This window comes from Megalobrama amblycephala, unplaced genomic scaffold (genome assembly GCF_018812025.1).
Source record: "Megalobrama amblycephala isolate DHTTF-2021 unplaced genomic scaffold, ASM1881202v1 scaffold424, whole genome shotgun sequence".
Classification (NCBI taxonomy): Eukaryota; Metazoa; Chordata; class Actinopteri; order Cypriniformes; family Xenocyprididae; genus Megalobrama; species Megalobrama amblycephala.
Genome location: NW_025953372.1, coordinates 150,602 through 176,859, shown reverse-complemented (window position 1 = coordinate 176,859; position 26,258 = coordinate 150,602). Strand labels below are relative to the sequence as shown.

Sequence of the window (26,258 nt, the reverse complement as noted above, 5' to 3'; positions counted from 1 at the left end):
CCACAGCCACTAAACATATCCCAAAAAGAAAAGGATGCTGTTTAATAGATGCAAAGTAGAGTAAAATAACAGAAGCGCAAGCTATTACATTCTGCTTTTTCACCTGTTATTTAAAAAATCTAAATCATTCCAGGTGACTATATGGTCCTGCTGCTGATTTTAAACAAATTAAATACATATTTAAGTGTGAGTAACTCACCCTGCTTGATGTATGAGAGTTCCTTTGCTGGTGGGGCTAGCAGGTGCTGATTGGGTCAAGGAACCTGAGTCCAGAATCCTCTGTGTGCGAGCATTCATGGTGGCCTGATGTGAGAAGCAGTGTAGAATGCGGATGTTTTATAACAATGTAGTATAAAATTGTGCATCCTGGTTCTGATTCCATCAAAAGCAGAAACATTTTTATCTACCACCGGTGGCTACTGTGGATGGCTACATTTCAAGGTTTGATAGCTAAGCGCTAAAACAAAAATTATTTCTGGTGGCCCTGTATGACTGCAAGTAAAATACAATACAGTTAATGTATGCAAATATAGAGAATGCAAGTCTGTTTGAGCTGTAATCCTAGAGACAAAAGCAACAGCAAAACTCTTCCTCATAACTCTAATCGCAACCTAAAAGGGTAAAAAAAAGAAAGAAAAGGAAACAACGCTTTTGTTGACTTATCTGCTTCATCAAAATCTAGTTAACAATCCTATCCTCTCATCACCATCTGGAGAGATGGTCTAATCTGATTTTTATGCTAAAGCCTACAGGGAAGTGTGAGAGAGAGACAGATTCATCATGACTGAGTAGACAGAAATAAAGTTATTGTGTGTTTGGGCAGCAGATCAAAGATTCAAATGCTAGAGTTTCTGTCCCACAGATTCATTACGTTAAAAAAGAAAAACAGATATGAATATCGAGAGAGAAAAGATATTATTTTCTTATTTACAGCTGAACAACCTCTATAAAAAGGAGACAAAATCTACCTACCGCATATAGGCAGTATCCTAAAACTGTAGATGTCTGCTGAAGTGATGCATCGCAAAAGGCTGTTTACAATACACGTGTAGCGAATATGTCCTGTAATTGAACTAGTAACAACTTAAAATTTACTTCAATACAGTTTGATTTTTAATCAGAGGGTTATTTTTTTACATTATTATTATTATTATTATTATTAATATTAATATTATTATTATTATATTTGACCAAGCTTGTCACAATCCATTTTGGTATTGTCCTGTGCACAAAGGATATATGTGATGCTGCCTTAAAATTTGGCTAAAACAATGCACTTAGCTTAGGAAGCATCATAATTAAGATGCTTATCTTTTGGAACAGCCATGTGTTGTAAGTGCATCGACGTTGCCCCCAAATGCTGTCTCTATAGGTAGCTCAATAGTTGATGGAACAGCTGATATCTGTTACTTTTTAATTATTTAGTTTGCACAAATGTTTTACTCCAAATCAAAATTTCTTGTATTATTTACTGGTGAGAACGATAAAAGCTGGGGCATCTCAGTGTATAGAGGGTAAGGGTAACAACACTATGTTTGTACACTGAACATAATCAATGAAAAATAAAATATAATTTTCTTACTTGATTCTTAAGTGGAATTGAGTTTCAATACATTTAAAGAAATGTAAACATGAAAAATCAGATCCTAGATAAGTTACAAAATGTTATTTGTATGCACTTCTGTCCTAAATCGCAAGTTCAAAAAATGCAAAAGGTGACTTTTTTTTGCCTAATATTGCTTACAACTCAACGTGCAATAGAAGTTTCTGAGGGTTCTTTTTAAGACTTTATTGAAACACAAACATTACTGCAAGACAACAAAGAGGTCTGTGTTATACAAGATGCAGTGTTATATTGTAGTAGTGTATCACTCTTAATGCTGGTGTATTGCCTTTCTACATGCTTAAGGAGATGCACTTCAACACCAATGAAGTATATACTGTTTTTGAATCCTAGTATAAGTAAATGTCTGGGTAAGTCAGAACAGGCTCTGACAGAGGCGTGTGTGTTATTTTGCACTGATTGGACTCAGCAGGTCTATCTGAGTATCACTGCACAAATGTCAGCGTGACAAATTGGCACTCATTGTCACCTGCTGCTCCGGAACTTAAGAAAGGTCAAAGACAAAACAAGCTGTGTCTGATTATTTGAAATTTACAACATGACCCTTTGCTCAAACAACCTCCAAAAGTTCTGCAATCATGGTCTTTTTAACATCAATCAGTGTCTAGCTCAAACAAAAGAGAGAGAGAGAGAGAGAGAGAGAGAGAGAGAGAGGAAAAAACAAAAAAACAAGATTTATTAAGGTTTTACATTAAAGCATGAAGCTCATAAAGCTGCCATAAAAAATAAAAATAAAAATAAATAAATAAATAAATAAAAAAAACCTTTCAAAACCATGGTTAAAAAAAACTAGAAGCTATTGTTAGTCATTTGGCTGCAATCGGGCTCAAGCTGATGTAGACATGATGCAAACAAATCAAGCCAGAGTGTCCAATACTTTGTCAGATGATTTTTGGGAGTTTGTTTACCCCTCCCCTCTTTCCAGTTTGAACCATGTAACAAGAGATTATACAGACACTTTAAAGCTTCAACTTAAAAAGATTGAAATTGCCCATAGCCCAGCATGATGTACACAAGATGAAAAGAAGAGATTTAGTTAAAGCAGAAAAGCAAGTCTGCAGTAACTTAATTTTCCGAAGTCTCCCTACAGCTTTCTTACGATATCTAATGTGATATATGATGAAGTGGGAGTGTTTTCTGGAAATCAAAAACCCCAGCTCGAAAGAGATGTGAGGACAAATCTACTGATTAGTGAAGTTTCACATACCCCCGAGAACCACATTTGAAGTCACCTCTAAGGTGATGCATATGGCAGTCATGAAAGTAGATTTTTAGAGTAAATTCTGGAAGATGTTTTCCTCAAAATTCATATGAACTTACATGAACTTACATGAACTCACATGAACGGTAACCAAAAAATGTGGCCATATAAAGTATATTCCACTGTTGTTAAGTTAATGTAGTTAAGTTAAATGTCTAAAAATGAAGCACTTTGAAAGTGTAGCCTGTGAAGCTATTATCAACTCAATTTAAAGATGCTATTCTTTATTATGTAAACAGAATTACATACAAAGTTACACAAAGGACCTACCAACATTGAAGATAGTTCTGCTACTTCAGTGCATAGCACAGCAAATAAAAAAATAAATAAAAAAAACAACAAAAAAGGTACGATCAGGGGCGTAGTTTGCGGGGTGGGGGGGGGAGGTAACCCCCCCAATATTCAAATCCATCAGTTACAACCCCCCCAATATTTCAACATGAAAATCACAGTAGATCTATACTAACATATGTATAATTCATTTATTTTAAGTAACAGTAATTTTGTTTCTAATCGAATATGAGTTTTTCATAATAAATTACTCAAAAAAGTACCCCCCTTCCATTGAACCGATTGGTAATACCCAACCAATGCGCGTTGCACTTTCACCAAAACAACGCGAGTGGAGCTCTAATGTTTGAATGGAGAGCAGGGGTAGCACCAAAAAATGAAGAGAACCGTTGCCCAGCTGACTACATTAAACTTTTGTTCAAAGAGGGACGTTAAAAAGAATAAAGCATGTACTGAGAAGGAGGTATGAAAACATTGTAATAGCTAGGTACACTCCACACATATTTTAGCTTACTAATCCATTGCAATTTAGCCATCTAACTATCAGTGTAACTGTAACCAGTTACCAAAACAGCCGTCTGTTTTATTAATTCATTTTTCAATAATTATCAGTGACAAAAGTATTCACATCGGTGTTTGTTTTCTTCCTTAATTAATCTGACTTTTGAACGAATTGGCTTGAATGAACGATTTAAGTAGCTCACTCAATAAAACGTCGAATCGCTGCCACCTACTGGCAGTTTCAATATTTAACATAATTTCTTTCTTTTTAGAATCACTCCGTTATGTTAGAATTTGATGAATGGTTATAGATAAATTCCATAAAGTTATGATAGATAGATAGATAGATAGATAGATAGATAGATAGATAGATAGATAGATAGATAGATAGATAGATAGATAGATAGATAGATAGATAGATAGATAGATAGATAGATAGATAGATAGATAGATAGATAGATAGATAGAGAATAAATAAATTATCCAATAATGCTACACATAAACAGATTTTTTTTTTTTTTATTAAAAAAAAATAACAGGCAGCATACCAACGCTCAACCCCCCCAATGTTGAAACCAAATCTACGCCCTTGGGTACGATGATACAATATAAAATTGCTGATTTATAGACACTAGTTATAAGTATGAAAACAAGCCTAAAACTTATCAATTTATACAGAATGCACCAAAAAATATCTTCAGTTGAATACGTAGCAATGAACAGCAAGTTAACTAAATATTTGAGAATCTTTTTTTTATCTGTTCATTTACATTTTGAACAAATCGAAAATGAATCGGACAATGAAACGTATGAGAAAGAGATTCATTTAGGACAAAACAACTGACTAGAATTAATCAGACTAAAAGTGCGTTTGAATATTCCCTCAGTTTTCTTGAAAGTAAAGCTACATAAACAACAATGTGAATCTTAAAAACACCTGATATGCTGCTACATGTTGGAAAATGTATTTTGTAACTGGACAAGTTACACTATTTTGAAAACAGCAACTGAAAATGTAGTTAAGTTAGTAGTGTCACGAGTTTTATCTAGATACACTGGATGCACCATATAGAAGATGAACAGTTGGTGAGTGGAATAGTGTAGTGCTCTTTCAGCTCAGGCTAATTCATTAGTGGAGTGTTATGTGCTAACGCTGTGCAACATGCGGGTAGGGACCCATAGGCCATTGATGAGGAGCCTCAGCAGGGGACTGACATGGCTTGCACAGCAGATACTGAGAGACAGAAGTGAGCGGTGGTTATTACCTTAACTTACGGCTGCCTCTCAGAGCTGCTGCTCACATTACTAGGCCATAGGGAGCAGTTTCCTTTTAATCGCATTTGCTATTTGCGCATTATTTTCAGAACCTGTACAACTTTCTTTGTTCTGTAAGATTCAAAAAGAGTTATATAACAACTTAAATTACAGTTATACAAAGATGTATGGACTATTTTCATGGTGTTTGACAATCCTCCATCTCCATCCACTTTCATTATTTGGAAGAGAGCAGCGTGAACTTTCTTAAAAACAATGTTTTTGTTCCATTGAAGAAAGAAAATTATATTGGTTTTGAGCAATACAGTGCATGCAGAATTATTTTACCACATTAATCTTAATAACTACTATTAATTTTGTATTTAATCATTTATAAGTGATATATAATTGTTCATGGAGGCTGGAAATGATATACGCCTTATATATTCAGGTGTGCATAATTATTAGGTACATTTTCTTTTACAGATAAAATGAGCCAAAAAAGAGATTTAACTCAGACTGAAAAGTAAAAAAAAAATGAAATGCCCATGAGAAGGATGCAACACTAATACAATACTAGAAACTGCAAGACCATTAAGGCAAGACCATTGGACAGTGTCAGCAGGGTCAGACAAAAACAGGTGGAGAAGAAAAGACACATGTTAACTGCAAAAGAATTAAGAATTAAGGTGAAGAAATAAGTGTGAAACCATCAGGAACACTCCAGCGCCACCATTTTCCAGAACTGCAACCTACCTGGAGTCTCCAGAAGTGCAAGGTGTCAAGATCTCAGAGACTTAAGTTAGGTAAAGAATCCTGAAAAATGACCCCCACCTAATAAGAATCACAAGCTGAAGTGTTGTAAAATACAATGAAGACTTTTTTTTTTTTAATATATGCTTTGTAGCCAGATAGATTGAGAGTGACTCTTGAAGGACCAGCACCACAAAAGAGTCACCACAAGAGTCATTCTGTTCTTGTTGCGAAACCTCAAATTTGACCAAAATCAACATTTTTGACTTGTTTTGCCTGTAGCTTGTAATTAGCCCGTGTGCATTTCCAACTCAATTTGCCAGCACGGGTCACAAATATAAATATAAGCAGATGTAGCAGGTATAAATATGTGAGCACAGTAAAATGGGGCAGGTGTAAGGAGGATCCCAGGTCTGTCTGTACCTTGTATGCGATGCTGTTGAGAACCTTCATGGCCAGATCAGAGACATCTGGAAATGGATCAGCTGCAAGATGCAGTAACACCCTCCAAATCTGAGTATATACACTGTTAAAAGACACTCCTGAAAAGAGAAAACACATTTTGTTTAATTTTAAATAAAGGAATTGTGTATTTGGTGCAATTAATGAGAATTTGTGCAGAAACAACTCAGTAGAGTTAAACTGAAGTTCAGATCCTCCCTGGGATATTCCTTACAAAAAAAGTACTGCCGCTGTAGCATTGCACAGTGATGTTATCGGATGACAATAGAGTGGTACTTTTATTTCATACTACTTAATGATTAACATTTCCATATGCTATGATAGTTACGAAAATACCAGGGTATTATGATTTGCATAGAATCATAAATCAGCAATATTATGGCACTATTACAGCAATTTCAATCAGAATTTTGCAGAGAATAAACAAATGAAGAGTTCAGATGCAAAAGCCTCTAAGTGCCGTCTGAAATTTTCTTCTAAAATGAGCATTTTTATCAAGCTCGTATGTTTAGTTTCAGTAATTTCACTTTAATTGCAATTAATAGGTCATTTTCATTGCCATTAAAGTGAATTAACTGAACATAAACATGCAAGCTTGATAAAAATGCTAATTTTAGAAGAAAATTTTGGATGGCACTTAGAGGCTTTTGCATCTGAACTCTTCAAATACAGAAGACATTCTGTATTATTCACTCACACCCGTTTATACAGGACAGTTAAAGTTGTTCATGATTTTGTCAATACATTCAAGAAAAAGAAACAGATATAACTGTACAGAAACGGAATATCCTGTGCAGTCATTAAGGTCACTAATTACTTCACCTCCCTGTACCAATAAAAAGAGAACTATCGATTACACAAAAGTAATGAGTAGATCTCATCCATCTTTCATTAGAAGCTGCCATTGCCATTATCAGGATGTCATTGACTGGTCTGGAAATTATGTGATTTCAGAAACAGTAAACAGCTGTGGGAACACATTGATTTCAATCTGACATTTTCTCTCCTGTCCCTGGAGTGAACCGGCAACTGCAGTCTTTTGTGTTTTTTCTTCTTTCTCTTTTTCTCTCAATTCTCATGCATTTTCATTCTATCGTCTCTTGCAGCATGTCATCCCTCAGTCACTAGCTCATCCTGCTCTGCACAACTCAGGTGATCAAAACACAAATTCCTTCAATTAAGTAGAGGTGCCATCCTCACCTTATTATGAGACAGGGCACATCTGCAATGTGTGCATGACTGCTAACTATCCTATCAACCGGATGAGCATATCTGGTGGTGGAGCGCATGTAGAAGTGTGAGTGAACGTCAAGAGACCATCAGGCAGACGAGCATATTTGTAATGCAGAAAGACTGTGTGCTTTCCCTGTGGTGCTGTGTGAGAATGGAGCCCCTCATCATTGGCATGCATAGTGTGTCTGCCATCTTAACGCATGCACAATCCAAAGCACTTCATGAACACAGTCTCTAGGGACACCTCCTCCACCTCGCTTTCTCTTTGTGCACTTTTCTTTATCCAAACAATAACAGCAGGTACGGAGTGCAGATGTTAAATTAACTGAAAGCTAATATATATAATAATATAATAACTATATTCTGACCAGCACTCTAAATGATGATTTTAAGCAATTTTAACTGAAATTAGTAGTAATTTTCAATAATTCAAAAACATAACTAATAATTTTTGCAGCTAAGAGAATTCAACAACCAAAGTCACCAGTGGAGAAAGTGAGAGTATATTATGGGATGGGGCGGGGTTCTGTCACACTCCTTTATTTTTATTGGCCGATGTAAACAGAGCCATAATTTTCTACAGATGGGCATGAAATATTCAGCAGGACTGCAGTGGTGTGCTGTCACAACCTGCCACAGTTTCAAAACACACTAAGAAATGGACACAATAATGAAGTTAAAGGTTTATAACACTGACAAAACATTTTCCTAACCATAGCAGATTGTGTATCATAGCATATTATGATATTATTCCAGTGTTAAACATACTACTCCAGGGAACATTAAAAGCTCTAGCACACTTTCCATGCATCAGCACTGAGAAATGTGTATATGAGCAAAATGAAACAAGTATTTTACTGACCATAAGCTAGGTGTAACTTAAAAGATCAGACTAAAGATCCATAATTAAGGCTTTTAATTGCTTAAACATTTATAGTCACTTCATAATCTAATGAACTACTTGATATGCTGATTAATTAATCAAAATAGCCACAATTAATTGCAAATTAACCTTCGCTCAGAAAAAAAAAAAAAAATCAAATTTTTAATAAAATATTGAATAAAAATTACAGAAAGTGGTTTTACAAGTCAATACGTTGTTGGGTTGGATTTGCATCAGGTTTTGGCAAAAAATGTAAATTTTTTCATGACTTGTCCATTCATTCATGATTGCTATTATTCTTTATAAAAACTATTTTGTAAAGCTTTGACACAGTGTTCCATGCCAGATATTAATGCTAGGGAGGAATACATTTTAAATCTTCATTGTTCTAAATGCCTCCATTAAGAAAACAATATCTAACAGGTGAATATCTATTAACATCTATTCAAAGAAATCTATTTCATATCTTGTCCAGAACTGATTTTTTAAAATATTCCTTATATTTCTATGTACTGAACTGTACTATATTAATACTGTATTCAGATGACACTCCTAGTTAAATTATTTTACCTTTTATAAGTTGTGGTATATTCTGCAACTTCACTTCAAGCACAACACCACCTGCTATAAAAGACACCCTGAATCCAGCAGTAACCATGGTAACTGGAAGGTGCTTTGAACCCTGGACTCTGCTGTGCTAGCACTCCTTTTCCTGCATTGCCTGACTACCGATTTCTGTATGCAAAGCACAGTCGCTCCTGGAGGTTGAGTAAGGACTTCATACTTTAAATGCATTAGTCACAGATTATATAAAAAACCAAGGTAGAGGAAAAGAAGGATATAAGGAAATGATGGGTTGACAGGAGGTAAAAGGTAATGATTGAATAAGACAGAGAAAAGTGAAATTGATTGAAATATAATGGAATCAGATATGATAACAGTCTGAATGTGCAGATCAAAATGCTTTTAGAAGCAGTAAGTTGCGAAAATGTCCATAAACTGGGCTTAATACTGATAGGGAATGTGTAGCCATTTTTTCACAAATGCAATATCCTTTCAAGAGTCTCTTATGTGCTTTGTGTGTGGAAAGCTATTTTTATGACACAGAACTTCTGCCTATGTACAGTGTACCAAAAAATTTTAGTTAGGATGGTGCCATAGAAGACAGCTGTCTATGTATGCAGTAGGAAGCTCACTGTGTTTTGGAATGAAGCTTCAATTTGGCCTCACAATGACAAAAGTAACAATATAAAATATCTGAACCTGAACCAAGGGGCTGACCAGAGCAAAACATAAATGTCAGATAAACAAAGAGTGAGAGAGTGTGAGAGAGTGAGAGAGAGAGTGAGAGAGAGAGAGAGAGAGAGAGAGAGAGAGAGAGAGAGAGAGAGAGAGAGAGAGAGAGAGACTCTGTTCAAACTGCTCCGATGGAGTCGTGGAAGATGAACTACATTTCCTTACACAGTGCAGCAAATATAATAATATTAGAGAAACATATTTCACCCAAATTGGTCAAATTCTACCTGAATTCCAACAAGCAAACCACATTGAGAAACTTTGTTATATTTTAGGAGAGAAAGAGAAGTGTGTCTACCTGGCAGCAGAGTATGTGTCCTCCTGTCATATTATGAGGGACAAAGAATAAACCCTCTCCTTTCATTTTTTTTTTCTTTTTCTTTTCAATCTCATTACTGCTCTCTGTATTTATTTACCATGTTTTTTTTGTTGTTTTTTTTAACCACTTGTTAAATTATATGATAACATATACAATATAGCCATGCATGTATATATATTTCTTTTTTCTCTTCTTCCTTTTATTTTATTTAATTATCAATCTATACCTGTATAACCTATTACATGTTTATTGCTTTGGCAACATTGTATCATAACACAGTCATGCCAATAAAGCCCAACTGAATTGAATTGAATTGAAAATTGAATTGAGAGAGAGAGAGAGAGAGAGAGAGAGAAAGAGCTTTTACAGCAGGTTTGATTGATGAGACTCAACTACTTCCATTTAGAGGATCCATATGTTGAAATAACATTAAAATAAATGAGCAAAATTCTGCTGTGGAGGAATTTTGAGTTTTATGCTCTCTTGATTTAACTATTTATCAGCTTTGTCCGCAGATGCCATAAATGAACAAAGATTGAAGAACCAGCATGTCTGTATAAAATTATAAGATTATAGTGAGATTAATAAATCACAGATTAGAAGTGTTCTAAAAAGTGGTGTGTGGCAAAGTGCAAAACCAGCATCTCTTACAGACAAATAAAATGGGTCTAAACATTTGCTCAATTATGTGATATTACAAGAAATTTACAAATAAATTTACTAAGAAATTTGGTCATGACTGGGTTCAAGATGTTTCAGTGTCACTGGAGGGACAATTTACATCATGGAATATTGACAATAACCAGCAGGTTTTACATTTCAAGTATGGCATTGTTTCGTTGACATTTACATTGTTAGTTCTGTTTGGCTGTTGTGTTTGATTTTTGTGTACACCGATCAGGCATAACATTACTACCTTCCTAATATTGTGTTGGTCCCCCTTTTGCTGCCAAAACAGCCCTGACCCGTCGAGGCATGGACTTCCACTAGAAGGTGTGCTGTGGTATCTGGCACCAAGATGTTAGCAGCAGATCCTTTAATTCCTGTAAGTTGCGAGGTGGAGCCTCCATGGATTGGACTTGTTTGTTCAACACATCCCACAGATGCTCATTTAGATTGAGATCTGGGGAATTTGGAGGACAAGTCAACACCTCAAACTCGTTGTTGTGCTCCTCAAACCATTCCTGAACCACTTTTGCTTTATGGCAGGGCGCATTGTCCTGCTGAAAGAGGCCACAGCCACCAGAGAATACCGTTTCCATGAAAGGGTGTACATGGTCTGCAACAACGCTTAGGTAGGTGGTACGTGTCAAAGTAACATCCACATGGATGGCAGGACCCAAGGTTTCCCAGCAGAACATTGCCCAAAGCATCATACTGCTTGCCTTCTTCCCATAGTGCATCCTGGTGCCATGTGTTCCTCAGGTAAGCAATGCACACACACCCAGCCATCCACATGATGCAAAAGAAAATGTGATTCATTAGACCAGGTCACCTTCTTCCATTGCTCCATGGGCCAGTTCTGATGCTCACGTGCCCACTATTGCCGCTTTCGGCAGTGGGCAGGGGTCAGCATGAGCACCCTGACTAGTCTGCGGCTATGCAGCCCCATATGCAACAAACTGTGATGCACTGTGTATTCCAACACCTTTCTGTTGGAACAAACATTAACTTCTTGAGCAATTTTAACTGCAGCAGCTCGTCTGTTGGATCGAACCACATGGGCCAGCCTTCGCTCCCCACGTGCATCAATGAGCCTTGGCTGTCCATGACCCTGTTTGCCGGTTCACCACGGTTTCTTCCTTGGAGCACTTTTAATAGATACTGTCCTCTGCACACCGGGAACACCTCACAAGGACTACAGTTTTGGAGATGCTCTGACCCCAGTCATCTAGCCATCACAATTTGGCCCTGGTCAAACTCGCTCAAATCCTTATGCTTGCCCATTTTTCCTGCTTCTAACACATCAACTTTGAGGACAAAATGTTCACTTGCTGCCTAATATATCCCACCCACTAACAGGTGCCATGATGAAGAGATAATCAGTGTTATTCACTTCACCTGTCAGTGGTCATAATGTTATGTCTGATCGGTGAATATTTATTAAGGTTGTCATGAGGTGATTTAAACTGCTCTCTTATACTTGATTCTGATTGGTCAGCCGCAACATTCTGAGGTCTGTTATTCCCTGATAATGGCCGTCGTCAACAGCAAAGCTGTATAACAGACCACTCATCCGGGTATCTGAAGATGTTGCTTCTTTTATGTCTCTTGAATCACACTGCAGACTCTTTCTCTGTTTCATACAAACACAGATGGTGCCATAACAGAGGCCTGAGCCAATAATATGCAGACTAATGCAGTTATTTGGGAGAGAGAAAGAGAGAGAGAGAGAGAGAGAGAGAGAGAGAGAGAGAGAGAGAGAGAGAGAGTGTGTGAATTACCTGAGCCTGTGTGACTCTCAACAGTTTTCGGAGCAATGTCTTAATAGTGAAACTAAGTTTAACTGCTTCAAAAAAAGTGACATTGGTTTGCTACTGACAAACCTCACGTAGTTTCTGTGCATGTGTTTCAGTCTGTGTGCGAGCGTGTCTCTGTACAGAGACAGAGAGCATGAGAAAGCGTGCATTGCATAGATAATCAAAAGTAATTTAGTGATAAAAAGCATTGACATTGTCATTTTTATCATACTGATTGTCATATTTGTTTGCTTAGTTAGAGGTGCGTCCCACTTTGCATACTTATGCACTATTCTATGAAGTTTTTAAGTATAAATAGTGTGAGTAGAGTTTTCACACAGAAAATTCCAAAAAGAAAAAGTGCACTTTAAATACCCGGATAATGCATTTAATTTACAGTTTAACAACACTTGCCACGTGGATTATAGATCATATACAGTATAAAGTATACATGTTTAAAGTTTTTATAGATATATTTCACAAGAAATATATGTGCAAACTGGACACCGATACAGTGGTGTCTGAATGCGACGACACGATTATTCTGATACACAAAAGAATGATTTAGACTGAAAATTCAAAGAAGAATGGACAAAAAAGTAACTATGTCTTTATTCTTTCTCTGTTAAACTATGTGTTGTTTATCATGAGACTGTAGTGCTCGTAAACGTAATGAAAATATTATTAGCACTTTTAAATATTCTTGCACATTTCTCCCTTGTGCTTGGGAGTTTGTAATTTTTCTCCGTGCTCATATATTAATATTCATTATTCTGTATAATGAGTGTTTTGTAGGTCTGTGTTTTATTGGTTGTTCTCTCCCCTCTTCCCCCCTTACACTTCCACTTTTCCAGAGCTTTACATGCCCATTTTCTCACTTTTTCACCTTACTTTTTCAGCTCTAAGGTGTGAACGACCATGCTAAAACAGGGGGGGTTTGACGACACTTTAATGAGAGAGTGATTGCGTGTGTGAATTAGTCATACCATCTCTCTATTAATTGTGAAGCTGTGAGTCGTAAATAGTTACTTCAAAAGTAGAAAAATATTTGCTATAAAGCTTTTGAGTTTCTACTTTAATGATAAATCACAGGTCAGCATTGACAACGAGTTTCTGCACTCCTCTCTGTATGCGCGATCTTCATGTGATGTGCAAGCTACTGTCTGTATGAGTGTTCACCACAATGCATCAGTGCAGTAGCTCAATATATTGATACACATCAGATGGTCTAAAAACGCTTGAATGTTCAAAACTGGCAAGCGTTAAAACACATGCAATTGACAAACTTTCGTGAGGACACAACCAAAAGTAATCTCACTTTGGGGATCTTACGCTATTTGTGTTTGTTGACTCGGCGTTTGAGTTTGCCTCCGTGTTGCTTCCATGGAGCTGACTGGACGGGGCAGGGTCACGTGACTACACACGCGGTAGTATGTTTTTAAGGGGAAAGTAATAACAGGATTAAAAATCCAAAATAACCGACATGGTAAAATTACATCGGTTAGAGGTTCTCAATTTCAATTTTGATTACTTTTTGATTAATCGTCCAGCCCTACTTCATGCACTTAACTGTCACAGCTTTTAATACGTAGGGGAGGGGGAGGAGCTATCAGACTCCGATGCTGAATGACAAAATAACCTCATAAAATTCACACACTACATGGATGAGTACATAGTACATAAGCACATAGAGTATAAGTGAATAGTGTATAGTGCGTCGTTTGGGACGCAACTAGTGTCTATGTGGGTTTTGGTTCATTTGATGTTGTAGGTTGTAAGGACCTTTTGAGATAACTGAAATAATCTGGTGAAGTGATATGGAACTGTAATATGGCAAACAGATTTTTCAATAGTTATTGCATTAATATGGTAATTTCTGTTTTAAAGGTGCCCTAGAACCAGTTTTTACAAGATGTAATATAAGTCTAAGGTGTCCCCTGAATGTGTCTGTGAAGTTTCAGCTCAAAATACCCCATAGATTTTTTTAATAAATTTTTTTAACTGCCTATTTTGGGGCATCATTAACTATGCAACGATTCACGCTGCGGCCCCTTTAAATCACGTGCTCCCTGCCCCCGGAGCTCTCGTCTATAATACAGTGCATTTACAAAGTTCACAAAGCTAATATAACCCTCAAATGGATCTTTACAAGATGTTCGTCATGCATACTGCATGTATGCGTCGGATCATGTGAGTATAGTATTTATTTGGATGTTTACATTTGATTCTGAATGAGTTTGAGGCTGTGCTTCGTGGCTAAAGCTAACATTACACACTGTTGGAGAGATTTATAAAGAGGTTGTGTTTATGCATTATACAGACTGCAAGTGTTTAAAAATGAAAATAGTGATGGCTCTCTTGTCTCCGTGAATACAGTAAGAAACGATGGTAACTTTAACCACATTTAACATTAGCAACATGCTAACGAAACATTTATAAAGACAATTTACAAATATCACTAAAAATATCATGTAATCATGGATCATGTCAGTTATTATTGCTCCATCTGCCATTTTTCGCTATTGTTCTTGTTTGCTTACCTAGTCTGATGATTCAGCTGTGCCGCTCCAGATGTTAATACTGGCTGCCCTTGTCTAATGCCTTGAACATGGGCTGGCATATGCAAATATTGGGGTCATACATATTAATGATCCCAACTGTTACGTAACAGTCAGTGTTATGTTGAGATTCGCCTGTTCTACGGAGGTCTTTTAAACAAATGAGATTTACACAAGAAAGAGGAAACAATGGTGTCTGAGACTCACTGTATGTCATTTCCATGTACTGAACTCTTGTTATTCAACTATGCCAAGGTAAATTAATTTTTTGATTCTAGGGCACCTTTAAGTAACAGATCTATGTGTAATTTTTAGGTTTTGCAATATGTGTGGGTATTTGAAGTATATGTAGGTCTATATTACTAAATAAACAATGACTGCTGCATTGACCTAAATAGATATCACTAAATACAGTTCATTCACCATTACTGTTATAGTTTCTGTTCTCTGTGTTTTAGATTTGTGGTGGCTTTTAGTATGCTTTTTCTCTGTTTAGTGCTTTAGTGCTTTTCTGTTTCTTGCTTTAGTTGTGTTGTCAGTTTGTAATTTTCCCTCTTGATTTAGTCCCTGATTGTTTCCAAGTGTGTCTTGTTTGACATTTATCCCTTGTGTATTTAAACCCTTGTGTTTTCCTTGTTCTTGGTCGGGGTTTGTCTTTACTGGATTTATCGATGGTTTTGTTCATGTGTTTCCTGATTTCCTTATTCCTGTGTTTCCTGGTTCTTCTACGTGTCAGGGGATTATTGTTTCATTTAATAAAAGCTGCACTTCCTGCGTTACAATTACACACTCTTCAGAGTACTGTACTAGCCAAAAATCAGAACATTAAAGACTGTTTAGAGGTCAAAAGTGCTGACTTACAGTAAAAATTAAAAAAAGAAAAAAGAAAAAACCCTACAAAACACACTTCTCTGTGTCTTATGACATTTGGTCTATTCAAGAGCTGTCAATTAAAAAGGCACTTGGTCTATTCAGAGAGACATTTACAAAATGACAGAGAGACATTTACAAAATATCTGATGAAGGTCTAGCCCATGGTTGTTGCTGAAAATCTCACCAATAAGAGAATTTAAGGAAGAGTATGAGCTGACTCTCCTCATCTTGTCGATGGTTTCAAAGGAGAGAAGGTATTCATCATTATCAGGGCTGCCTAGAGTACTGCTGGCACTGCTACTGGTGCTCAGGTTCCCTGGAGAGAATGCTGCTGGACCACCTAGAAAACACATATAAACATAAGCATTGTTGGGAATAAGGATGGGTGATATGACCAAAATATTATTTCACAATATGAGTAACTTTATTTTAAACTAATACATAATCATAGTATAGTTCATTTTTGCTGGAAATAAGCTTGTTAAAGTACCAACATTTCAGATATCTAAGAAATTTTACAAATCTTGATACCAATTTCAATACCACTACTAAGCTAACTAATGCAAGTAAAAGGTCCTAAAGCAAGTCCTTGTGTTGAAGAAGAAAAAAAAAAAAAGCTAGAAAGAAAGAAACAAAATAAAGATGAATGAAATAAAGATTCAGGTAAGAAATTAGAACAACATGAGTGTGAGTAATTTGTGAAAGATTTATGATTTTGAAGACAATTTTCATCAAAAAGCATAATTGACTGTATTTACATTAATACTAATTACTAAAGGCTCGTTCACACCAAGGACAATAACAATAACTATATAGTTCTAAAAATTGTTCTAAATATGAAAGATTAGCAGAGTCCACACCACAACTATAACGATAACAGCACAGAGAAATGGTATCCAATCAGAATACACCAGACTTTAAAGAGCTCAATGATTTCAATCGGCAGATAACAAAACTGCAGCGTGCGGTAAGAATAAACAGATGTTAATATAGTTATCATTATAGTTATTGTTCTTGGTGTGAACAGGCCTTCATGTGTGCATTTGATCTTTTAGTTGAGCATCTGAGCTCAAAGTATCCTTTGCTTGTCTGCGTTCCACATCTCAGAGAAGATAGCATCAGATAATGTGCAAGTACCAAACTGATCTCTCTTTCCTGGCTTATTACACTTTTAATAAGGCGCTTTAATATCAAGCATGTTTCACAGTAAAGCAACATCATTTTTGGCAATCAAGTTGACTGCAAAAACTGTTATGAGTGGTATATATGTTTTTCTTTTAAAACAGTTGGGAATAAGATTTCAGGCTTAGTGATATAGAGTGGAGTTTGACTCACCCTCCTCGTTGAGGTTGAGGTTCTGAAGGCTCTTATTGAGGGTTCGAGAGGTGGTGGCCGCTCTGAGGTTTGTGTAAGAGTTCACTGATCGTAAACGAGGGATGGCGGGACTGTCCCTACCCGGGGTAACATTCCCTGTCTCTACATAAACAAAACAAGTCAAAGGTCAGCGGCAACTGGACATAACGGATAACCAATGGACCATGACTATGTTTGGAACAGCATACTACTAACTACTAATTCTGTATTTATGGATTATCTGCCCAACCAAATACATTTGGCAAAATGCACACTTAAAATCTTAATACCAATGTGTTGAATGAACAAGTAGAAATATCAACCACAAATTTTAACATCTACTCTCTGACTTAAACATCATCATAATATGACAATGTAGTATCACTTAATCTGAAATGTGGCATAAATTTAGTATATTGAGCAGTATACATTAAGCAGTACTTTAGTATTCCATTTGGAAATTTTCATTCTATAAACCACTGAGAAAATATTATTGTCTATCTAAAACTCTTTAAAAATAATTACCTGTGGAATTGGCAGGTGAAGGTACAGCATAGTTTTTCTCTTCCTCCATGAACTGCAGAGCCACAGTACAGAAATTACTCTCATACTGCACCACTAGGTGACTAAGAGCAACAACCAGCTCCTAAACATGACAAAATATAGGAAAAACAAAAGTTATTGAAAGTAAACATCATGAAAGTAAAGGTCATCATGAGCCCCACAAAGTTAAATAAGTCACTACAGGTCAGCATGAGCCACCAATACAGATAATCAAGAGTCAATATAAATCAACCTGAGTCAGGTAAGCATCACAGCATGTCAAAAAGCGTCACTACATGTCACTATTTTTGATCAGGTAGTGTAGTAGTGGCTATTTACATTGCAGTGCTTTCAGGCTCTACGTCCGAATGCCGGCTTAGTATTGGCCGGCTCCTGCGTCAACATCATATATTGATATACTGAGCAAGCGTTTGGACGTAAGGCAAGGCAAGGCAATTTTATTTGTATAGCACATTTCATACACAATGGTAATTCAAAGTGCTTTACATAAAGAGGAATAATAAAAATAGAACATAAGGAATAAAAATAACAGTAAAAACAGAGAATTTTGCTATCTGGATGGATGAGCTAGGAAGTCTTAGGGAGTTTTTTGTTGTTGTTGTTGTTATTGTTGTCCGTCAGAGTGGATCTAAACGGATCTATCCATCAGAGCAGATCTAAATGGATCTTCCTCACACAACAGGACTGCTGTTAAGACACTTCAAACTGATAAACAAAGTTTCAATCTCCCCTTTTGCCAAGACATCTCAAACTGCGCCACACAGCACTAATCCCCCTTCCGGAGATATCTTATCTATGCAACGCAGTTCAAATTTCCCCTTTGGAAAGTGTCCTGACTATAATCCAAATATATTTCTTAACCATGCACCATAGCTCAAAATTTCCCCATGGTTTGTCCCCTTATCCAAATTTACCAAATTTTAACCTAATCACAAATGCTTTCTTCCTAATTCTCCCAGCTCTGTCGACCAGACAGCAATATTTAAAATGCATTAAAAGTCAGAAAAAACAAGATGATACATAAAAGATATAATATACATTAAAAATGAAATAAAAACAGGAAAATGAATTAAAAGAATAAAAAGATAATATGAATAAAATAAAATGCAAACAGTTCGGACATAGCACAGTGCTCAATCAGCAAATGAATAGATAAAAAGATATGTTGAGAGTCTGGATTTGAATGTGGCTACTGTTGGAGCACATCTAATCTCTTCTGGAAGCTGGTTCCAGCTGCGGCTGGCATAACAGCTAAAAGCAGACTCTCCTTGCTTTGAGTGAACCCTTGGTATTTCTAAATGACTTGATCCTGATGATCTGAGTGATCTGTTAGGTTTATATTCTATGAGCATATCTGCAATGTATTGAGGTCCTAGGCCATTGAGTGATTTATAAACAAGTAACAGTACTTTAAAATCAATTCTAAATGCAACTGGAAGCCAGTGCAAGGACCTGAGGACTGGTGTGATGTGTTCATGTTTTCTGGTTTTGCTCAGAATCCAGGCAGCAGCATTCCGAGCTGCAGCTGTCTTATGGTCTTTTTGGGAAGACAAGTGAGGAGCCCATTACAATAATCCACCCTGCTGGTGATGAAAGCATGAACAAGTTTCTTTAAGTCTTGACTGGAGACAAAGCATCTAATTCTTGCAATATTTTTGAGATGATAATATGCTGATTTAGTTACTGTCTTTACATGGCTACTGAAACTCAGGTCTGATTCCAAAATCACACCAAGATTCCTGACTTGATTTTTAGTTGTTTGACCCCTAGAGTGAAGGTACATGTTCACTTTGAGAACTTCATCTTTGTTTCCAAACGCAATGACTTAAGTTTTGTCTTTGTTTAACTGAAGGAAGTTTAGGCACATCCAATTTTTAATTTCATCAATGCACTGGCACATGGAGTCAATGGGGCTGTAGTCGTTAGGTGATAGGGCTAGGTAAATCTGGGTGTCATCTGCATAGCTGTGATATGCAATTTGTTTCTTTCTCATTATTTGGCTCAGTGGCAGCATATATAGGTTGAACAGGAGGGGCGCAAGTATTGAACCTTGAAGGACTCCGCATGTCATGGATGTCCACTCAGACTTCTGGTCACCGATACTCACATAATAACCTCTCCCTTCTAAGCATGACCTATTATTTATTAATTATTATTAATTTTCTCAGAGAAGAAGGAAGCAAACTCACAGCATTTGCTGTCTGAGAGCATTTCACTGGGAATCTGACTTGGGGGGTTTGTTAGTTTCTCTACAGTAGCAAAAAGAGTGCGGGTGTTGTTTAAGTTTCTGTTTATAATATTTGATAAGAAGGTCTGTCTAGCTTTGCCTAGTTCCACATTGAAAGCATGAAGGATATCTTTATAGATGTTATAGTGGATTTCAAGTTTTGTCTTTCGCCACATGCACTCAGCTTTTCTGCATTGTCTTTTCATATTTTGCACTGCTGTTGAGTTTCTCCTCGGTGCTTTTTGTCTGCCACTTTTCTTCCTGACTTTCACAGGAGCAATGCCCTCGCAGGAGGAGGGGGAGGCCGAGCTGGGCCCACAGGCTTTGGTGGTTTCGGGGCTCGCTTTTTTGTTGATATCTGGGGGCACGCAGCAAAAGAGTGGGAGAGTTTGGTTCCAGCATACACCAGTTCCGCCATTTTCTCTGAGAAGCACAGAAGAGGGGATGCTGGAGAGAGGGATAACATGTCCGGTGAGAGGGGCTGTTGCTCTGGTGTTACCAGAGGCTGTAATATGTTGTCCTGGCTTCCCTGGCTGTTTTCCCAAAAGTCGTCCTTGGGTGCTGAATCTTGGAGTAGTTCTAACATGTCACTGTCTCTTGGTGAGCTCCGTGGGCAGGGCTCAGTCAGGATTGTGCCCGTGAGCAGTGGCTGTTGTGGCTGCGTGGTGTTATCATTGACCTTGTGGGATGTGTCAACCGCATGTCCATTCAGGTGCTGAAATGAAGTCCTGTGGTCAGTTGTACTCTGTCCAGGTGTGTTTGTGCCATTCAGGTTGAGTGGATTTGCACACACTGCTGAAGGATGATGGAGGCAGAAGTAGATATTGTCCTTTAGCACTCTTGAGCCCAGTTTGTTTGGGTGCAGGCCATCATGTGTGAACATTTGTCACTGACTCCAGAAAAGATTGAAGTTGTCGATGAAATTCAGTCCCTTTAAGTTGCAGATTTTTTGCAGCCATGTGTTAAGCCCAAGCAACCATGAAAATCTATTTGTTCCTCTTGCTGGGAGTGGTCCACTGATGAACGACTGAACGTTTAGTCTTCTAAGCATTTCAAAAAGTTCTTTGATATCCCTTTTAAGGAGTTCTGACTGCTCCTTCCGAATATCATTCTTCCCCACATGGATGATTAGTCGATTTGCAGTTTTATATTTCATCAGAATGCTCTTAAGTTCCCTGTTTACATCAGAAACTGTTGCTTGTGGAAGGCAGCATGTAGTTGTATCCCTTCTGCTAATGTTTCTGATAACAGAGTCACCCACTATCAGAGTCCTGGGCTCGGCAGCTCTATGAGCTGAGTGCCGCTGTCTGCTCGAACTTGAGCAGCAAGTGTTAGCTGCTGGCTGATCTGATCTGTGTCCGATCATGTTTGGGGATTCCTCACCCACATTCATCATGTCTGGAGATTCCTCACCCACATTCATTAACGCTTCAAATCTGTTCTCCAGATGTATTGGCGGTGGTAGGGAGCTAATGTTTGGGGTAGAGGATGCTACTGCAATATTTGATACCCGTGACAATCTGATGTCTCGAGTGCCTTTGGGTCTCGCTCCCTGTTTGTGCCATCGATTAGTATGTTGATCAGTTTCGACACTCAGTATGGTCTGTTTAGAGGCATTAGATTCATGGGACTCACCGACTGTGTGCTGAGGACGTCCATGACGAAGCTCTGTTGTGTGTTCCTTCTGATTTGGTAGTCCCACAAGTAACTTTGTTTCAAGAACTGCAATCCTTTGTAGAAGTCTGTGGCAGTTTGTGCAGCAGGTAGATTCTTCAACCAGAGGAGGCATATTATTTCTAATCCTTTTGGATGTAGGCAGCTGTGTTTTCCCTTCTCCGGAATGTAAGCTGATGGCTGCCGTCAGTGGGAGGCTGGCAATTCTTCCAGTTAAAAAGTTTGTTGGTGCCAAGATTTGACGTTTGAGCACTGTGCTGATTTGCTGTAGTTAAAATTAGGAGATAAAATATAAAAGCAATAGAGCAAAGCGCAGAGCTGTAAGCAAGAGCGTCCAAACAGTAGCGAAGCAGGAAGTAAAGAACCTGGAAGCGCTGCAACATAAATAGATTATGAGAATGACAGGGAGAGACAAATTTGTTGAATAAGGTCATTATTTCTGTTTTGTTTATGCACACAAAAAGTTTTCTTGTCACTTCATAATATTAAGGCTGAACCACTGTAGTCACATGGACTTTTTTTTAACCCTCTGGAGTCTGAGGCTGATTTGGGGCTTGGAGAAGTTTTGGCATGCCCTGACATTTGTGCTTTTTTCAGTTGTTCATAAACATATAAATGACAAAAGTGTCATTACACTGTATTCAGCACAAACTAGGCTACAATAATATGTGAGGCACATGTACGTACATGTTTGTATTTTTGAAGGAATAATGTTTATGCGTGGTTATTGAAAAAACAAAAAACTTAAGTCACTGAAATAAGGCCAAAACAAGTATATTAAATCTGTGTTCACAAGACTTTTGGGTATTGGAGGTTGTAGACTAGAGTTTTTGCTTCAGAATTATGTAAAAATTATGCTGCCTACTCCTTCATATAAAACAATATATTGATTTAGTTTTTGTAAGACACTTTTTGTCAAGAAACACTGTATGCGTGGAGGCGTGAATCTGCATGAATAAAGGGCCATTTACACCTGAGAAGACAAAAGAATTGCATAATAATGACCTGAAATGACTTGCATATTAATGAGGACTTTCAGTCAGGTAGGCTGTGAAAAAAACCCTCTGTAATAATGTCTCAGCTCATCATAAACAGCAATACTGTGAAATATTATTACAATTTAAAATAATGGTATTCTATTATATTCTTTAAAATATAATGTATTTCTGTGATGCAAAGTGTCTGAACAATTATGTTACCTCTATGGCATTTCATATAGGCTTTTAGCTTAAAAGCATGCACATTTGGAGAAATATTGATGGATTCTTATATATTTATGTCAATTTTCTATACTGAGAAGTAATATTTATTGTCATCACTATGAGTGCTGGATACTGTGTTTTTAATTCACACTTGCAGCCGGAGGGCGCTCTCTGTGCACATTTAGTCCACAAATTATTCTAAAGAAGAAGAGGACATTTCAGGAATGGTGTTTTCAATTCATACTTGCAGCCGGAGGGCGCTCTCTGTACACCTTTAGGCCACAAATTATTATAAAGAAGAAAGGAACTAGGAACTAACGGCATGTCTTCTAGAGATCGCTAACCATTGCTTTAACATCCAAATAAACACTTTTCAAGACAATAAATACACGATTGAGACGATGAATGCATGTATTGCCTCTGAATTTGCGTCTGAATAGCGCTGGCTCCGTAGGTGTGGCCGCATTAGCGGATAATGAGCTGAATCACAGACTTCTGACATGGCTCTCTTTTCATACAGATTACATAAACACAGAATGTTTGTTTTCGATTTGACTTGTATGATTTAAAACCTGACATTTCAATGTTTCTTTAGACGTAAGTGTCATTTTTTTTGTCATTAGTATTCATAAGTTAAAGTTAATTTTCTGAGAACTATCAGATTGGACTTCGTTCAGAGGGAGAGGAGAGATCACGCATCATGTTAGTTTTCTTTATTTTACAAAAAGCACAACATTGTGTTTTTAATCTGAGTGTACACAAACAAAAGAAGACATTCTATAGTTTCAATTGATATATTACTTATGTCTCTATGACAAGAAATGACGGAGTATTTTAAGTCTGATTTGCTGCAATGTGAAAAAAATCCTGCAAAACGCACCGGCGCGTTTTCAGACCTCAGGGAGTTAACAATGTTTCTACTACTTTTCTGGACCTGGAATGATGGTAATTTCTTTGCTTTCAATGGAGGATAAAAAAACCTCTCGGATTTCATCAAAATATCTTAATTTGTGTTCCTAAGATGAACGAAGGTCTTACGGGTGTGGAACGACATGAGGGTGAGTAATTAACGACAGAAATTTTTTTGGGTAAACTAACACTTTAATATGCTGTGTGTATAATAATTATAAAATAATTACCAAAATATTTGTAAAAATTGATTCCCTATAGGTAAACATAAATCAACACTGCTAATCAAGTCAATACAGGAAATCTGACATACAGTATATGAGCTTTATGTATGCGTGTTGATCAATGTTTATATGTAAATAAAAAGCCTAAATTAAATCTGTTCATATAAAGCAATCATGTCTCTACAGAAGACTTGGATCACAAGTTTACAATGTCTTAATGAACATTATGAAGCATCAAAGTTTTGGTTGCCTGGACTTCAAATGGATGGACAGAAATCTTTCAGCTTTCATTAAAAATATCTTCATTTTGTGTTTTGAAGATGATCTGAAGTCTTACGGGTTTGAAACAAAATGAGGGTGAGTAAATGATGACAAAACGTTCATTTTTAGGTGAACTATCCCTTTCAACAATACAGGCAAAAACTAATAACAGAACATGTGGCTTAAAACAGAAACACATTTGATTAGTTGAGATTGAAGAATGCAGTTTAAAATTACTCCGTATTATAACTCTTATCAAGCTACAAATTACATAATCTCATACCATTTTTATTTTTGCTGGAGAATTTACAGGAAATATACAGTATAGTACACTTCTCAAATGGACCAAACCTGTTCCAAAGCTGATTACTGAGGGCCAGAAGGAGCAAGCTCAGCTTTACAGGAATGTCTTGGATAAACAGCAGAGATTGGGAAATATTTAAAAATTATACAAACTGTGGTCATCATATAGACCTGGAGGAGTTGTGTCAGTACCTGGACACATCAATAAGTGCATCGATAAAGCAGTCTACCATACAAGAACAGCAATAGCCATGGCTAACAGTGGAGGCCACGCTGTTAAAAAAAACAATGTGACGGTGCCTTTAAATCTGGAAATAGCCCTTAGGTATGAGGAAGTCAAAATGAAAATTTACACAGATTTATCCACTCACTTCACCAACACCAAAGGCACAAAGAGCATGGTGCAGGTGGCTGGCGACAGTGATTCTTCCTGTCAAAAGTGTTGAATGAGTTCTATCCAAGTTTGATAAGGCAGAAGAACCTTATTAAATGTTGATTTGTGTAAAGCTAATGAACCAGATAAGATTCCTAGTCATATGCTTGGGGACTGTGCAGTCCAACTCACAGCACATGTCCTCATAGTCATTTTCAACATTCCCCTGAGCCAGGCAACTGTCTCAATGTTCTTTAAATGGGTCATGAATTAAATCAAATTTCCCTTGATCTTTTGACATGTAAGAGGTCATTGTACTATTAAAACCCTTGTAAGTTTCAGAACTAAAAACTTCCTTGTTAGTCCAAAAACTGCTTTTATTGAATCCAAGCTCCAAAAATGACTAGTTTCAGAGTTTGTCACATTATGACGTAATAGTGTGACTAAAGACTGCCTCTGCAGAATCACATCAATGCCTACTTCTACATCATCACGTCATTGGCCCCACCCACTGGCATGTTACTAAGATGAGAAGGAGAGAAGAGAGATACAGGATCACTGGACTAAAAATTACATTACCTTCCAAAGGATAGCAATATATGACTAAAATATGACTAAAATAATTTTATGTTCCACAGAAGAAAGTGATTCAGGGTGAGAAAATTGTTTTTAGGGCCCAAGCCACTAAGGCCACTGGGGCTTTTTGGGGGCCTTAACATGCTCAAAAACTCTGGGACTCGGGTGTGGCACAGGGGCTCTACGGCGCCCCCTTGAATGGGGTCCATAAATCAAACACGCTTGCATGTATTAGTATGAAACTCGGTACACATATAGACTTCATCGGGCCTAACAACTTTCGTGCTCTGAGTTATACACCAGCACAACAGGAAGTCAGCTATTATGGGTTGTTTGAAAAACGCATGCTCTGGAATTTGATATACTCCTCCTAGGCAATTAATCTGAACACCACCAAACTCACTCACTCAGTCTCATTCTTTCTCTCTGTGTGTGGGTCTCTGTTTGTGTGTGTGTCTGTGTGTGTGTGTGTGTGTGTGTGTGTGTGTGTGTGTGTGTGTGTGTGTGTGTGTGTGTGTGTGTGTGCGTGCGTGCACGCGTTTTTGTGAAATATCAGGACACAAATTTGTATAATGACATGGGTATGACATAGGTATTACAAGGAGAGGGTGACTTATGAGGACATTACCCCATGTCCCCATTTTTCAAAAGGCTTATAAATCATACAGAATGAGTTTTTGTGAGAAAGTAAAAATGTGCACAGTTTCCTATGATGGGTAGGTTTAGGAGTAGGGTTGGTGTAGGGCGATAGAAAATACGGTTTGTACAGTATAAAGCCCATTACACCTATGGAATGTCCCCACAATTCACAAAAACAAACCTGTG

At 37.3% G+C, this 26,258-nt stretch overlaps 1 protein-coding gene across 1 annotated transcript in view; it reads right to left on the bottom strand.

The window, feature by feature from the left end:
* The window catches only part of rptor (regulatory associated protein of MTOR, complex 1), a 190,049-nt gene that overhangs the window by 51,610 nt on the left and 112,181 nt on the right, over positions 1-26,258 (bottom strand). The window contains exons 16-20 of the mRNA XM_048180091.1: positions 17,646-17,766; positions 17,103-17,243; positions 15,952-16,107; positions 6,108-6,226; positions 200-303 (exon numbers count right to left, since the gene is read on the bottom strand). Coding sequence (XP_048036048.1) covers positions 200-303; positions 6,108-6,226; positions 15,952-16,107; positions 17,103-17,243; positions 17,646-17,766 — 641 coding nt within the window. The remainder of the gene's footprint in view (positions 1-199; positions 304-6,107; positions 6,227-15,951; positions 16,108-17,102; positions 17,244-17,645; positions 17,767-26,258) is intronic.